The 18504-nt window shown below is 37.4% G+C and overlaps 1 protein-coding gene across 3 annotated transcripts in view; it reads left to right on the top strand.

Moving 5' to 3' along the window:
• Positions 1 to 18504, top strand: part of cntnap2a (contactin associated protein 2a) — a 381313-nt gene that overhangs the window by 192437 nt on the left and 170372 nt on the right. For all 3 annotated transcript variants that reach the window (XM_088401634.1, XM_088401636.1, XM_088401635.1), the window contains 3 exons: positions 1305 to 1489; positions 6244 to 6387; positions 7929 to 8190. In XM_088401634.1, the coding sequence (XP_088257760.1) occupies positions 1305 to 1489; positions 6244 to 6387; positions 7929 to 8190 (591 nt within the window). The remainder of the gene's footprint in view (positions 1 to 1304; positions 1490 to 6243; positions 6388 to 7928; positions 8191 to 18504) is intronic.

Below are 18504 nucleotides of genomic sequence, written 5' to 3'. Positions count from 1 at the left end.
GTGAAACTGTTTTAGCATTATTAATTTCCATTTAATCAATGTGGCTCTGAGAGGCCAGGATGTGTGAATGTGTTAGTGTGTCTATAGTTTAATTCTTTGTAAGAGATTCAGTTTGTTTTGGGTTGATTTTTAACAGGGTGGTTGTTCACTACTGCTTCACAGCACATTTAATCTCAGTCAAAATACAAAAGCCAAGTTGCATGTATCATTATTTTTTTCAGTCCAATCATTTTTCAGTTACGAAACACTGGAATTTTTAATAAAATCAAATGAAAGAGAACGAAAAAGAAAAAGATGATCAAAACTTACTAACCTAAGAATTGTATAAGATTTTCCCTGAGGTCATTCTTTTACAGTAATGTGGTAGTGTTTAACGACATGGAGGCACATTTTCAGAGTATACAATGCAGCCTTAAAACTGATGGGTTAAAAAAAAAATAAGAAAAAACAAAAAAACAATTTGGGCCAAAAATTTGACTGATCTGGGTCAATGTGACTGAAAATTTCTTTTTTTATTTGTGTGTGTATAAAAATTTGGAAATTTTGTTGAAACAACACAAACGGTTAAGTCAAGTTGACCAGGGCAGTTATTTTTGGCCCAATATTTCACTCCAATTGAGCTATTTTTGACATCAGTTTTAAGAGGGTATCAGGATCTGTAGATTCAGTAAATCTTTTTATTTTTTACTAATTCTGCTGTTGAATGAATAAGAAAAACTACGTATTTTCAACAACACAAATTTGCAACAACAAAAAAGAAGCATTCACTGGACCCACTCCTGTCTCCTCTCAAAATTCCAAAAACATGCATGGTACGTGTATTGCACATTCCAAATTGCCCTTAGGTGTGGTTGTGAATGTGAATAGTTGATTGTCTCGGTATGCCCAACGATTGGCTGGCAACCAGTCCAGAGTATCCCCCATCCGCTGCCCAAAGACATCTGGGATAGGCACCAGCAAGGCGGCGAGCCTAGCGAGAATTACTGGCTGTAGAGCAGGGGTGGCCAAGTCCGGTCCTCGAGAGCCACAATCCAGCCTGCTTTCGATGTTTCCCTTCGACCAACACACCTGCCTCAAATCAGGGTCGTTTTCCGTGAAGCAGGCCGATGAGGTCATCATTTGAATCAGGTGTTTTGGTTGTGGGGAAAGATCAAAAACAGGCTGGATTCTGGCTCTCGAGGACAGGACTTGGCCACCCCTGCTGTAGAGGATGGACGGATACATTGGCCTTTAAAACAACATTTTACCATTTGTCAATTTCTGAAGGTTTCCAGGTACTCATGCTATCGTCACATTAATTACAGGCAGCAACCAGTACGGCTCTATTCTTGGTCATACCTCAGTGACAACAGGCAGCCTCTTGGATGACAACCACTGGCACTCCGTGGTGATCGAGCGCTACCGGCGTAATGTCAATTTCACCCTGGATCGAAACACTCAGCACTTCAGAACGAATGGAGAATTTGACCACCTCGATTTGGACTATGAGGTAACACATGCTCATGTATGCATGGTATTTGGCACTTACTGGCAGTCCATGACAGAACTGAACAGCCAGGCAACTGATGTTTTTTTAAAGCTGGTCCAACAGTGGTCACTCATCAATGCCCTACCCCCTTTCTGTCATTATCGGTCTGTCATTTTTCACAAGCTGAAAATTTTAATCGGTGATCTATCAGACAAAGGCTGATGGGATATCCTTAGCTCCAATATGGAATCATGTCTGTTTAATTGCATCTAAGTGTTTGCAACTGGGACTAGATAGCAATAGGCAGTCATGCACACTGTGACATATTATCACACTTGACATTATATTCCAACTCTGGTTGTCCATTCGCACTTAGAACCGCTTGACCAACCATTATGAATATGTCACATTCATTTGAATTTCATGTCACATACACCACAAGTAAAAAAAGTATTACTAAGGTTGAATTTACTAAATAATGCATTTAGTTATGGAAGGTTAAAACTTCTATCTTGCATGTCCTGGCTAAGAGTCAATCAGAGTGAGTTTGTCCCTTTGCTCTATAGGAAAGAAAGGGTTACTTGAATGAGACACCTTGCTGCGGAAAGGCGTCCCAGAAAGCTTTGGTCGACTATCAGCAAGCAAATTATTAATGTAAATCAATTTTAAAAACAAAATAACACAAATCTATTAACACTTAATTCTTAACATTTAACTTTACGTCTGCACAATAATCTCAATGAGCCAGATTGTGCACAGCATGCATTTTGGTTGATGAAACCAGAACTTAGAAGGGCAGCACAATCAAAGACATGAGTTATGGCTGTGAATGAGAAACACTAAATTGAACAAAGACAGTTTGTTTGCTTAACTGGACACAATTCTCCATTGCTTGGTGGTAAAGTAATTGTAGTCATATTGACTATAAAGTGCTTCTGTTTAATCTCAAATGATGCAAAACAACGCTGTAGTTAGTTGCCTTGAATTACTGTTAGCAAAAGTAGGGTGTGAGACTCATGGAAATCGGCTGGAATGCCTATCCAGATGATACGACAGATTAAAAAACATGCTTCTGACATTGTAAATCCGTCATTTTTGTTTGTTTTTTTTAGCATTTTTGTCGTTTGTTGGTCTGTCAGCAAAACGGGCCTCCGTCAGCGGCGGACAGCCGTTGGTGCAGACAAACAGCCCACCTTTCTATCACGTTCTGTTTTTTTTTTTTTTTTTTTTTTTTTTTTTTGGCGGGTTTATTTTTGTGAAGTTCGAGTTCTGTTCAGGTGTAGGTTCATGTTGTGTTTCCGCCAGGCATCTGTCATTAGTATGATTTTGTCCACCTGTCTGTTACCTGCCCCTGTGTGTCAACCAATCAAGTTCCCCTGCCATTCGTGACTGTCCAGCTGTTGTGCGCTAATTAGTGTCAGTGTATTTAAGTTCCAGTTTTGCTAGCTGTCTGGTTATTTCCTTATGTCAATGCCATCCATCGTTTTCTTTCCTTTGTCGTCTTGGTGTCCTTCCGCCCGAGTTGCCTGTAGACCCTCGTAAGTTTGTTTCCATTTTGAGCTTTGCGTTGTTGTTTATCATTTCTGTACCTGTTTCATTCCACCTTCGTTTTTGAGGTTTGTTTTTTTTAACATCATCCTTGTTTGAGCACATCCCTCTCATTCCCTGCAATTTTGCTTCCTCCTTCCTCCCACACTTCCACTCAGCATGCTGAGACTCGAGACTCTCATACTAAAAACTGTATATAACCTGCTCTTACAAATCGGTTCACATGTTGGCGAATAAATATTCAGGTAAATGACAAATATAGATCATGTGGGCAAAAATATAGAACTTGAGATGTCCATGTTCCTTTTCCGAACAGCCAAAAGATTAAAATGTGTATGAAAACAAAGGATTTGTCATTTTTAATATTCTTTTTTTTTATCCAACTTGCTCACTTGTGCCTGGATAGTTGTTTCCAAAGAAACCAATTCTCGTCTCAAACGTCATTCCACAAGTGCTTTACAGAAATGCACATAGCGAAAAATAAAATTGAAAAATACTCCATAATATTAATGTTCAACACGAAATCAAATAAAAGCCTGACTTCCACTTGACTGTGCTTTTTACAATTGTCTCATAATGGGATCTATACACTGATTAATTTAATCCACCATCCAAACGACTTATCCTCACAAAATATTGTTAATCGGCGGTTCTGAGATCTCACTCTGTAACGAGTCCATTTCTCTGGTTAATTCAATGTATTTAAAGCAAGTTATGCCACAAGTACAGGGTGATGCGTCTCTGTTGTGTTTACTGTGAGGGAATTTGACATCATTAGATTTAGTCGAAACTTTTAATAATCTAATGTTTTGATCACCTCTCGATGTAGTCACTTCAAGAAACATTTTCTAATGATGCCAAATGGTAAAGGGGCATTGCACTTAGTATATAGTGCTTTTTCTACCTTCCTCAGGTACTCAAAGCGTTCACGCTGACAACGTATTTACCTAACACACACACACACACACACACACACACACACACACACACACACACACACACACACACACACACACACACCGGTGGTAGTAAACTACATTTGGTCGCATCCGCTGCCTTAGGGCAGACTGACAGAGGTGAGGCTGCCATCTTGCGCCTACAGCCCCTCCAACCAACCACTGGAGACAAGGTGGGTGAAGTGTCTTGCCTAAGGAAATCACACATGAATCTGACGGAGCGGGATTCGAACATCAGACCCTTGGGTTACAGGATAACCCGTTCTTCCACTCTACTGCCTGCCACGGTGGCCCAAACAGACTGAGTGACAAGTCCACTGAAGCAGGATCAGGATACATATAATATGATCAACACAGTTAACCTTTAAGGTTAAAAGATGAAATAATCGGGATTGGTCTTAGCCTCGGCCCATAATGTAAGCAGTGCATAGAAAAGAAAAGAAGAACCATCACAGCATTTATTTTATTTTTAAGGCCAAATGTATTTGAGATACACTACCATTAAATATCAATAAACTCTCTCACAGGCTTCACAAATAGCAAATTTTGTTGCTTTACCAAATTCTAATATCTAATTTCCTATTGGGGTAAGATAATTTAATTAAAAAACACACACAAGTACACACAAGTAGCAATAGTAAAGCACGCCAACTTTGGCAGATGATGCCTCAGGAGATTAAATATAAACATAAAGGGGTCTCCAAAGGAGGTTCTGGGGTTGAGAACAAAATATTTTTACCCGCTTTCATCAGCTGAGAGGTCAAACTTACTCAGCATTTAGAGGGTTAAACTCTCATATGGTGTCCCTAACTTACTTTGCTATTGATTTTGTATTTTTTTAACAGTTCTTGAACATTTGCGATCAATATATTTGTCTTAAGGTACTGGTTCCTATGGATCTTTTAAAATGTACCTACTCAAACTTTAAATGCATTTTTTTCCCCAAACTAGGGATTTTGACCTGGTTTTCAATGAACATGCTGTATTTGCCAGCAAGTTTTTTTTTTTTTTTTCTGATGCCTCTGTGCATTAAATGAAATTAAGTATAGAATCAAAATATGTGAATAACTGAATTTCAATTGTTTACACACGTGATAACCCTTTTGATTGAGCCGCTCATATATGGAGAAATTTATTGCGTTCGAGTTTTCTATTTCTACTACCAGAAGACAAATATTTGCATGCTTTTGAAAAACAACAATGTTATCACTCCCAACAAAGAAATAACTTTGTACACGTATTGTATTTTAACTGTTAACAATGTATGTCAGCCAACCATTACATTGTCACACAAATCCCCATTAAATGAAATACTTTTATGAAACCTGGCTATCTGTATGCAAATTTTCCAAGTTTTACTCCTCAGTGATGACCTCTGCTATCTCAAGAGTAAAATGATAGCACCCAGGAAATTATATATTGGCTTCATAATGTGCTAATATGATGGTAATCCATAACATTCAGATAATTAATGTTACTTGTAATGGAAGGTGGCACAATGGGTTTGCATTATAATACTTGAAACAGGAAATTGGTTTTCTTTGGAATGTGTAATTGGGATGATAGCTGTTTGTCTGTAATGTGATTACAGGCTTGTTAGTGTTTGTTTTTGTGTACATTGTGTGCATAAGACCTGTGTGCGGCTGTTTTGATGCATGCGTGTTTGTGTGTGTGATCTTAACTAGCTATAGCCGATGAAGCTAGTCTCTTTCAGTATTAAGTCACTGAGAACCAAGGTAGGATAATTAAAGTGACGCTGTTCAATTAAGGGATCTTCAGGGAAATCTATGCAACAGCGTGTGTGGTAATGTGCATCTGTTGTGTGTGCAAATTCCAAAAAAGCGCTTCTGTGTAAGTCGTGTGTTTCCATGTTTAGCTCTGATTACAAACACTACTGTACTTTATTCAAATATTAAACTGACAATTGAAGCTATATGCAGTAGGAAAAAAATAAAATACATAAAATCTTTATTTTTAGGCTCGCATGTGTCCCTCCAGCTTTCTGAAATACTGCTACAGTATATTTTTATTCCTCCAGGCCCGAAAATATCTTTTGTTTTTAAATGCCTTCTTCCCAATGCTCCAGCTGGCACGTTATATTTTTAACTTATTTGTTTTATGAACTGATTGGCCACAACACGCACTGTAGGTATCCTTGTGAGATGTTCACTAATTGGTTACCTCTCTTGCAAAGGAATCTAAACTCCCACCAACTGTACATAGCAAATATTTTCCGCAAATCCAACTTTTTGCCCTCCTTTGTCTCTATAGTTGAGCTTCGGGGGGATGCCGTACAGTGGCAAGCCAGTAGGAGGTGGGCGCAAAAACTTTAAAGGCTGCATGGAGAGCATCAACTACAATGGAGACAACATTACTGACCTGGCCCGAAGGAAGAAGCTGGACACCTCAAGCTTTGTGAGTCAATTGTGCACTTGTTCACTCACACACCTTATACTTGTGCATCTTAACTTCCTCTAAAAGCAACAACTCTCAATACAGTATATTCATTGCAGTTCTGCATCACTGCAATTGCTAATACTACATGTATACTGTACACAGTTTTAATGCAGTGCCATATGTACGTATATTAATATGAGGAGATTAGATGAGCAAACGTCTAAAGTAGGGGTCCCCAACCTTTTTATCATCATGGAATGGTCAACGCTTGAGATTTGTATTGTGGACTGGGGGGAGCGAGGCGGACATATCAACACTTGACTTGACAGTTTTATCGTCAATTAGTGGCGAATGGCGAATATAAAGTGCATGGAAAATATGAACTCACCATTTATGAAGTTGTAGACTTGTCACCGGTCTCTTGAAAGGGCCTTTGTCCCTTCCCAAAGATATCTCTTTTCGACTCATTTAACTTATTTGTGAGTGAAACTTTGGCGCTCAAGTGACCGAAAACGAATCCAAGAAAGGAAAATGAGCATCCACCCTAGTATATGTTGCTCCTTAAAATATTCATAAAAATATCATTACTGTACATGCAAAAATCAATGATGTAATTGCTGGGCAAATCATTACATTACAGCTGATCAGTGATCTTGCATAAAATGACAACTATCAGATTAGCGTAAAGTCTCCCAAAATGTTGTTAGTCACTTTTCTGCGCTGTTATTTTGAAAATAAATAAATAAATAAAAATAGCCTGTTTTCAGAAAGCGACGACGATTAAAAGACGTTTAAAAATCCAATGCATCCGTTAATTGACGAAATAATCTACTATTAAAATAATTGTTAGTTGTAACCCTAAAAGACTGATATCATTCAGTATTCTATTTTAGTACAGTACATTTATAAATTCTATTCAAGTATATGTCAAACATCATTCGTTCTAAGATTCTGTGGATTTAGGTTTTATCTTTTATCCAAAGATTGACTGAACAAAAGAAGGTGCAATCAGGTTAGTTTAAGCTGCAACTCAAATCGTCTTTGACTCAGACATCTATAAATTCCTCTTCAAAACAGATTCATAGTTCAAAGACACATTCACAGGCACCATTGAAAAAACAGATGAACACAATGCTGAGGATTTGGTTTGTGTTGCTGTGTCACTTTCAATGATTATGGGTGCATTTTCTTTCAAAGCCTTGACATTCAAGTGTTTCAACGTCTTACAGCATATCGCTCAATGACATCAGGTATTTCCCAGGGTTTATGCATTCTTCCCATTTATATACAGCTAGCCTTTTCACATTTTTTTAACGAGGCCTGATTCAGAAGGAAGGATATCTGATTTCATTTGTTTATGCTGCCATGGGTCATTGCCAAACTGGGCCAGATGGGAGCCAATTAAAAAAAAAAATGTCTTCATGTCTTGTAAATCCAGGATTATTTGAAGGTGAAAGCATAAATGCTTGAGCATTCTTATTCATGTTATTGTTATCAGTCATATTGATGTAATTGACTTTTTTTTTTTGTCTTCCTCTCTCTCTGATATTTTTTCACAGCGTAACCTCTCCTTTTCTTGTGTGGAGACACACTCCTTTCCCATCTTTTTCAATGCCACCAGCTTCCTACAGCTGCCTGGTCGGACTGCTCACAATCTCATATCGGTGGGTGTTCAGTTCCGCACATGGAATCCGCATGGGCTACTTCTCTTCAGTAACCTTGACGATGGAACTTTGGAAATGTCACTTGAAGACGGCAAGGTGGTTGTTCGTATCAACGTATCCACGGAAACCAAGCACTATCTGGTGGACTTATCGTCAGGTGAGTCAACATCTGGACATATGCAGATAAGCAGTTAAGCCTTACATGGTTATTATTCTTATCAGAAAATAAGAATGGGGTTGTCCAAAAATTTCAAATCATTAGAAAAATGTCTATTTGGGGATCTAGATGTTCTATGTAAAAATAATTAGGACTGTTGAAAAATATAATATAGAATGATTTTTGGAACAATACAATTATTTTAATCCGACATGAAATTTTTAATTTTCTGATATTAAGTTTAAAAGTTGTTTTTGACATGTCTCATTTCTTCCCTCCCTTGCTCGGGTTTTTCTCCTTCCGCCTCTTCCTGAAGACATTCATTTATTCTGTCCACTGCTGCTTTAATAGGCCAACGCCCAGGGGTAGGGATTATTATGGCATTACCCTCTCGGCTAATTGGTCTTGAGCCTGTGATTACATCACTATTACTAGAATACACAGATACATAAGCTCCCTTGCACAGAGCAGTGCACGCTTCCCAGCTTTCGTTCTGTTATTAGTATATCTGAACGAAGCGAGTCACGCTGGTTTCTAGTTTCAATGTCACTGTGGGAGCGCAGTAGATTTAAGATTATAAGCTTATTGGTATTTAATAGAGACGCTCGGTGAGAAGCGACATACGAACGTGTACGGTAGGCACACAATATGTGTTCCTTCACCCAGTTGTGGTAATATTTTGATACACTCTCATGCGTTCTACTTTTCACTCAAAAATATTTACAAAAACAGTAAAACAGTGTACCATAGTGTTTTCCTTCATTCTTTGGGGAGGGGTGGGGGGAGAGGGGTGGGGGGGGGGGGTCACCATAGGAATGAGTGTGGAACTGTTGCAGTGCATCAGGCACTGCTGTAAAGTGACAGTCCTTTAAAAAAAAGGTTGGATGAAAAAACGTGAAACTTAAGAGTCACCAGAACATACAGTAAAAAGACAAGATTGTCTATGTAGTTTTATTTTAAAAAGCTGCTTACAGCTCAGTGGAAAAATAAAGAAGTCTGCACATTTACCTTATTTGATGATTTTTTTTTTTTTTGACCAATTACAAACTTAACCAAAATGACCAATTACAATGCTTGCTTATCGCTTCACTGATATAAAGTGGAACATTCACGTTTGCATTAGCATTTTGTTTCATTGTACTTCGGCTCAGCACAGGTAAAATTGCTCATAAGAGATTCCCAATGAGCGAGGGTCGCCATCTGGGCCATTACCAAACAAATTAGTCACGAGTATCATTTAAAATTTTCTTTATTTACAGCTCAGCTGTTAGCACATAACCTCTGAACTGTGAAGCGGATGTGCCAACCACACTCCACTGTGCGGTAGCATGTTAACATTTTATTGAATCCTGTAATTGTAATAACATTCTTTTTTTGTGTAATTCTTTCCTCAGCCCAATTTCTCCCAAAACACCAAAAGTGTGCCACTTTTTTTCATGCCTGTTAAAACTACATAATAAACTCACATTTTTGTTGTTACAGTTACGGATAAGGCTAAATCTCTGAATCATATTATTTGTAAACTTCAAAATGTCCTTCAGGTTCAAGGGCTCTGATGTAAACATTCTGTGGTATAATAACTGTTCGATGACATGGAGGAGGATAAAAAAATTATACACACCATAATATTTCCCTGGAGGACTTCATAAACTGTAAAACTGTTTCTTATATTGCTCACTCTCCACTAAAAATGACCTCAGAGGATGAATGTTTTGACACAGTGCTGTGTGCGTCAACCTCCGATCTGTTTTCATCCACTTGCTGTAATGTATTATTATAATTACTGTACTTCCTGTAGTCTTTGTTAATTTTTCTTGTTTTATTGTGTTCATAACCATAAGTTACTGTATGTATTTGTTGCATTTAAGCAATTAAGCAGTAAAATACACTATAAATACGGTTCTGTAACCACTCACAATCGAACAAAGCTTCACCGTTCCGCCATTTTGAAACAGGTGAGGCCGACCAATAGCAGACCACCATCTCCCTGAGAAGTCGACCAATAGCAGAATTGTAGTGATGCTTTTTGGCCGACCCCACAAATTCAGACCTCTTTTTGAGGGTCAAGACTTGCTTTTAGGGTGTAAGCGTGAAATGGATGTTGGGTGAGGTTAGGGTAAGGATTAGGGAATCTTTTATCTTTTATGATGCCCCCCACTTATATAGAAAAACCCAAGTGTGTGTGTGTACACAAAATTGTAAGAACCATGTTGACTTTTCTACCGACATAGTGAGGACATTTTTTACTGTTCAATGTCACACTAAAGGGTCACATTATTGGTGTTTTTAGACTGTTATTGGTGGCTTTATCCATGCATATAACTTCTTTGTGAACTGACATTCAAGCAGCTAATTATTAAAAACCGCAATGTCATTTTTTTTCCCGACAGTTGCCTTATGAGTTATGTAATGCTAGCTATCTTACATCTATCTGTGCATATTGTTGCATGTAATGCACTTCCTACCCAGTACTTTCAAGAATGATCATCTTGAATTCTCTCCAGCTAGCTGCTTGTAATTTCTGAATGGTGTTTGAAACAAAACCCACAGGGACAGGTTGGGTTTGTAAAGGAAAATGAGGAGTGTATGAAAGGAGAGGGGGCGATGAATAAAAAGCTCAACATTCCTGATAAGATCCAATCAATATTTCTTCATAAGCCCACTTTCACTGTGGTGGGTCCCAGCTCATTAAAGCTGGTATTTGTCACTAGAGGCAGAGCCTAGATACAGTAAATCTCCCCCTTCGCTAAGAACACACACAAAGCAATTTCTTTATGCACAACATAATCAAAATGCGACTGTGATGTGTTCTTCTGGATGTGGGAGTTCGAGTGTTCCCCTCGAGGATGTTTGTGACCTGTGGAAAGGCACTCCTCTTCTGACAGGGAAAAAAGAAAAATGTGAGAGTGCATTAATAGAGGCTACTTGCTTGTGATTCCAAAGGGACCTGTGCTCTAATTTTCTCATTGCCATTCCTTTATACTTACACATTAACTTGCCATCTCTACTTCTCTCTACTCAGCACACAAAATAGGGCTTACAACGTGTTTTAATTGACAACAAGGCTTAGTTTTTATGCATTCATTTGTAAATTTTTGGACTCTTGTGTGACCTCTTCATTGACCTACATACATATTTATGTGTAGACTGTAGAGAACACATTAAACACCCTGCATGTGTATGCAACTTGTATCAGCGACATTACGCCTAATGCATTCCTTCAATTCTCCGACTGTGGAGTCTAGCGCCAACATTGTCCCACCAATTGCAGTAGGGCTAACTACGGCAGATAATGTGGCTAACATGTTATCAATGCAACTTTCTCTGAGCATTTTAGGTGATATGGCTCAAGGTAATACGCAAGCAGTCTAGCAAGCTGGAGGGTGGCTCAACAAGACCAACCAATCGAACTTGCAAACAAACCAAGTACGCTGTGTGGGAAGTTTTCAGGTTTCAAAAAAGAGCAGGGGAACTTTTGAGTAAGCTTTTAGGGGAGAGAGAGAGAGAGAGAGAGAGAGAGAGAGAGAGAGAGAGAGAGAGAGAGAGAGAGAGAGTTTCAATGGAAATGTGAAGAAAATATTTTTTGAAATAAATATAAGTAAATACTGTATTTATCAAAAAAGTCATCTATAAGCACCGCTACACTGTAGTATGAAAGTCAATATATCTGTTGGTCAAAATGTCTTTTAAGTGGTAATATTTACAGTCTGAAAGGTGCTAATTGGTTCAGCACATTGACTATGCCATACCTCCAGGTCCAGGTTACCAGTGCGACTATGCCTCATGAGAGTAGCAGCCAAGTACTTTGCTGTGTAATCTTACATGGCAAAATAGAATAAAAGCAATAACGCTTGGTATATTCTTGCTCATGCCTAAAATGATTGCAGCACAAGTTTCTTTCATGTTAACCAAAGTCATATGTTTACGAAACATGTAAGAGAACTATTCATTAAAGTGTGCATTTATTTTTGTCTCGCCGCTCTGTTTATGCTGAGTTCAAGGCCTTAGTTCAGGTGAGAATTACTGTATATTTGAAAGTCTCACGGAGATCAACAGTACAAGGGTTTTAAGAATCTTAGGTTTTTTGTATTTTTTTTTTCCGTTTTTCTTTGCATTTTAATTAGCCCATGTTCATTCATTGATTTAATTCATTTGCAATAAAAGTATGACAATGAACAACCTGCACTACGGAAGATTGCTCTGATTAACTTCACTTTATTTTTAACAGCTGCTTTGTAAATATGAAAAAATACATTCCAACGCATGGCTTTGTCAGTACTTAAGTTTTGTACAACATAAGTTTTTTTTTTTCTCTCACAAGGAGCTGAAACCTCTATATCAGGGAGTGTTACAATATATAAATATATTGTAACATTTCAGAAAAAAGTAGGTTACAGACAGGATTAGGCCCAGGCTCCCTGGGGTATTTGCTTTAATCAAGATAGAATGCCTCAGTCTCAAGAGATGTCAATCCATTTTCTATAGTTGCCTATCCTCACTAGGTTTGCTGGCTTGCTGGTGTCTATCCCAGCTATCTACGGACCGTAAGAGGTGGAATTCCTAAACTGGTTGCCAGTCAATTGCAGAGCACACCAAGAAAAAAAACGCATTCTCTTTTGGCCTACCATAACATATATATATATATATATATATATATATATATATATATATATATATATATATATATATATATATATATATATATTGTATATGTATATGATATATATATTTTTTTATTTATAAATTTATTGTCCATATTCTGTTTCTTTTGTGTCATATTATATTCATTTGGTTACACTCCTTCTAGTGTTGGAGTTTTTAGCCAATTAGAATTCAGCGAACTTGTGTCGCTATGCTGTGTGACAGGGGATGCCCAAGTCCGGTCCTCGAGTCACAATCCAGCCCGTTTTCAATGTTTCCCTTCGAACAACACACCTGCCTCAAACAAGGGTCGTTATCAGAATTCCGTGAAGTAGGCCGGTGTCATTCTTAGAATCAGGTGTTTTGGTTGTAGGGACAGATCGAAAACAGGGTGGATTGTGGCTCTCGAGAACAGGTCTTGGCCACCCCTGCTGTGTGTTCGCTTCAACAGTTGCGGGCTTCTGCACAAGCGCAGATGGATTTGTGAGTGGCCCGTATAACTAAATAGACAGCTGTAACAGCAAATCGAGTCATAACATTGAATATGAACGATCTGGCGATATGGCAATCAAAAGTAAAGAAATAAAATGATGTTCTTCTTATTAAACAGTGATTATTAATTTGGACTTCATAAAATTTAGTGGATATTTAATTCAAATTATTAATTTTGTAAAGTTTTGATAGCATCATGTATAATGGCACATTTTAATGGCTGATGCTTGTGTATTGACGTTTAAAACCTCTGGAAAATAGCCTGTGTATTTATAGTAATGCTTATGTGTGCACATGGGGGGCTTTTTATCCGAGAGTCTGACATCACGGCAGGCGCACCTGTGAAAGTCACGGCCTGCCACTGCAGATAGGTAATTTATTTTCCTGACCAATATTGGGCAAGTTACTTCAAAACTGTAATGCATTATGTAGTTACATTACAATATTAATGGATTTGAAATGTAAGGCATTTCACAACTATTGCATTACTTTTAAATTACTCTTACCAACACAACTAGAAATATGGATTTCCCATTTAAATGTAGCTCGTTATGCGCATTGCACATCCAGTGGAAGGTTGGCTTAAGCCTAAAAACAGTATAAATAATTTCATCTGTATTGTATTGTAAACCTTTAAAGACATGATGCAAAATCATTTTTGTATTTTAATCCCTTTACTACTTAGCTTCACGGCATAGTGATGCATTATTTATGCTTTAGGCAGAAACAGTTTAGACAGAAACAGTTAGTGCATTCCACAATTTCAATGTATTGTAGAAATTCATGTTCAGTTGACTAGGTTAGGAACAGACGTTTCAAAAATCGATTGTTTCAGTGGGCCTTACGTTAACAGCTAGCCTACATCATCATTTTTGTGTTTGACACTGTTTAACATGAGTCTTTATATGCTTCACCTTCATACATATTGAACAGAACTATTTATAGACATATTTGGAGCAATACTACTACTATGGCTCCGCACTAAATGTTTTGTCAAATTACTGGTGCGATTTGGCGAAGTGGACAGTTCTTTAGGCGTCATGCACAACGTGCACCAAACTATTATATTCTTCTTGCCTCTATCTCTGACGAACTGAAAGTAATGGGCGTAAGTCCATCATGTGTTCGCAATTGTCCGTATTGAGTCTGTCTTCTGCAGCTGCGGCATTCATCTCTGTTGTTATAGGTAGGCCTACTAATAACACAAAGGGATAAAAACCACCACTTTCAGGTTAAAAATGCATTGTGTTACTCTCATTTGTACCGTGTAAACGTTTACCATTCATTTGTGTTTAATGAATTACACTACTGCGGTACAGCAAAAAGTAATGCATTACAGTAACTACATTATTTTTATAATGCATTACTCCCAACACTGTTCATGACTATGCACCACCACGACTTAGCACTGCCTGACATACTAAATTATCCATAGGTGTGAAATAATGTGCTTATGGTCTTTATACTACAAGTATATACCCTATGAGGAAACATCAACCGATTCAGGGTATACTCCGTTTATCAGTTAGTTGAAGTTAGTTGAAGAGTCGGACTAGCTGTTCAAATAAAATCACTGAAAAACAACTTGTCAACTTATTACACACGCGAATGGTTGAAAGAAAATCTTCCGCCTCCTTCCATTACTTGTATTTTTTTTTTTAAATCCGTTAGGCAGCCAGCATGTTATTGATTTAGGCCTTTGTGTTTGCAATGTGACACAGATAGACATATTCATGAGTATATGATGCAGTGTGTGTCCATGCATGTGTGTGAGTCTTGGTGTTTGTGTTGATGCTGCGGTGAAATCACGCAGCCGTCACTGATAAGCTCATCATTCAAAGCTATTGCAGGTGATGTAGAACAGATGAGGGGACAGGAGGTGACACAGTATCTATTTCCATTACATTCAAGAAGTGGAGAGATGCAGCGAAGCCTGATATTCATCCCATCACACAAATATGCAGGGGGGGCACGTCAAGGTCCAGATCCGACATATTTACCAGTCATTCAAACAAATAAAAAAAATCATCTCTCTTTATTACTCGTCACCCTAGGACTTCTCAAGTTTAGATATATTGAAAAATAAACCACTCTTTGAAAGCAACAGTTTGTGTTTTTTGTTTGCTTTCCTACACCAAGAAAATTAAATCAAATTAATCAAAGAACTTCCTCTGAAATCATATTGAGACCATATTGCAAGTCAATGTATTTATTTTCAAAAGCAATCCTCAAAGCAGGTTTCAAAAGCACATGGTCAAGTTTTTGATAAAACTCAAAGGTGCTATGCAGGTGAGTGCTTGATATAGAGATAGGTTCAGTCATTACTTTGTAAATGAAAACATTTGAAACTTCACCGAGATGTGCCTTAATTCCCCACCCCATTACCATACCAAATTCAAACATTTTAAACAATTTATGGTGTTAGATAATCATTTTCTTTGTGATAATTTGCTCACAATGTCTGTGATTGGCTTTAGACCACTCAATGTTGTACCATGACGCTTATCAAAAGCCAATCAGACTTCTGCACAATATATATATATATATATATATATATATATATATATATATATATATATATATATATATATATATATATATATATGTGTGTACACACACACACGCACACACACAGTGGACCCCCGGGTTACAGCGTCCCTGGCTTATGTTTTTTTTCATGTTTTGATGTGGAATACTTTTTTTTGTCTCCTCTTTAAGGTATTTTCCCCGTTTTGCGACAAAAAAACAACTGTCATAACCCTTGGGGCTTGGCTGTATTTCTGTTGTTTCGTCTCCATCTGCAGGCATTTTTAGTAATTAGTAATTACACTTATTTTTTGCCGTCCCTGCACCGCATCACTACAATGCTGCTATTTGTTGGCTTCTCCTCACGGAGATGGTGCTCTGCTATTTGTCAGCCTCACTTGTTTCAAAATGGCGATAAAGCTTTGTTCGATCGTGAGTGGTTACAGAACCGTATTTATAGTGTATTTTACTGCTTAATTCAAAGTTGAAAGGGTTAGCCATGGGTCCCAAGATTGCTAGTGATGTTAAAGAGAGAAGTAAGAAGATGATTTATAAGCAAACGAAGCTGGAGATAATCAAGAAATAAGAAGCTAACCTAGCCTAGGCTACTCTTACTAGGGAAGATGGGCATAACAAGCGCCACTCAAAGGTAAATAAATCATTTCTATAGTCTCCTGATTGTATACATTTATATTATATATACTGTACGTAGCACTTACTATACTATTTTGGTACCAATTTTTAATATGAAGGTACAATTTTGATATTATTACCTGGGGTTCTAAAGGCATTAGCCATTTAACGGTGAATTTACCTTACGAGCCCAACCGTGGAACAGATTAATTTCGTAACACGGGGCCCACTGTGTGTGTGTGTATATATATATATATATATATATATATACACACACATATATTGTCACGGGGGACCCCGAGCCCGAACACAATGCGACCAACATCCGAGGGGTTGGGTTCAAAGAGTTTATTACAACAGAAAGCGCACGTCTGGCATGGAAAATAAGGGTGTCCAAAAAGGGAACGGTAAAGTACAAACAAAAGTCACAAAGTACGAAATAAGGGAGAGACGAGAACGTCTAGGAGAGATCAGTCCAACTGAGGAGTAAGGCAACGAGGGGGTGGAGGCTACAGGAGAACGACTAGGAACAAAGTAACAACAAAAAACATTAAGCGAGCAAAAATACAACTAGAGAAAAGTACCAACCAAAAGAATCACAACGAGAGGGACACGAGGCATGGGAGTTCAGCATCGCTCTCCTGTAGCGACCAGCATTAAAAAGACCCTGATGGGTAATGGGGAACAGGTGCGCAAGGCTGGTGACCCCGCCCCCTCGTGGAACACTGCCTAGGCACAGAGCAAACACACACACACGACATATATATGTGTATATATATATATATATATATATATATATATATATATATATATATATATATATATATATAAAAAATATATATATATATACAGTATATATATATTTATATATACACATATACATATATATATACATATATACATATATATATACACATATATATACACATATATATATATATATATATATATATACATATACATATATACATATATGTATATATATATATATATACATATATATATATATATATACATATATACATATATGTATATATATATACATACATATATATATATACATATATATATATACATATATATATATATACATATATATATATACATATATATATATACATATATATATATACATATATATATATATATATATATATATATATATACATATATATATATATATATATATATATATATATACACACACACATCGAATATTGCCATATCGTATTTTGCCATTGAAGTAACCTAGAAAAACCTCTCGCATCAAACTAGTTCCTAGCATGTTTGTTTTTGTTGAAAGATTGCCCATACCACAACAGAGTGAAACAATTTATTTAATCCAGACAGAGTGGGAAAGTACACGAGGCCTCGGGCCAGTCCTGCTGCATGTCGGAGAGGAAAATGGCAACGTTTCACCTTCCACATTCAGTTCTTATACCCTTTTGGGGCATGTAGTCCCACTGTGGAATGCAGGTGTGTGTGTGCGTGTGCGGCGTGCGTGTGGCTGTGTGCGTGGGGATGGTGTCTTCACAAGTCTTTGTTCTTTGGAAGAGGGAAGAAGTCTGAGCACCTGATATCTTCTCTTGATGGCCACAACTGGCCTTTTGTTCCTGGTGGAATGTGTCAGGGGATGCTATTTGTTCCTTTTGGAGGTGATGACTTGCCTTGATTTCTCCACGGCCAAGACTATATCTGCTTCATACTGACATTACGTTGTCTCAGTCTTTATTAGAATAAGACAGTTCCATGAATACACTATTTTATTGATACACTGGATTTAAAAACATGTACGGTATTTCCTTTACCATCTTAATATGTTTGACAATATTTAAATTTGAAGGTGATTATAAACGATTGATTGGTACTGTACATGCATACATAATATAATCATAAAAACAACAAGGGTGCCAATTAAATTGAAAAAAAAATAATGCTCTGTAGAGCTCCGTTTTTTTTTTTTTTTTTTTTGCATGGTTACACAAGGTCACAGCAGTCCTTCTCCTCACCAGGTGGCCATCT

This window comes from Hippichthys cyanospilos, chromosome 19 (assembly GCF_059441005.1).
Source record: "Hippichthys cyanospilos isolate Australia breed blue-spotted pipefish chromosome 19, RoL_Hcya_1.0, whole genome shotgun sequence".
In the NCBI taxonomy this organism is placed as follows: domain Eukaryota; kingdom Metazoa; phylum Chordata; class Actinopteri; order Syngnathiformes; family Syngnathidae; genus Hippichthys; species Hippichthys cyanospilos.
The sequence above is the reverse complement of the archived record's forward strand: the minus strand, read 5'-3'. Positions and strand labels throughout refer to the sequence as shown.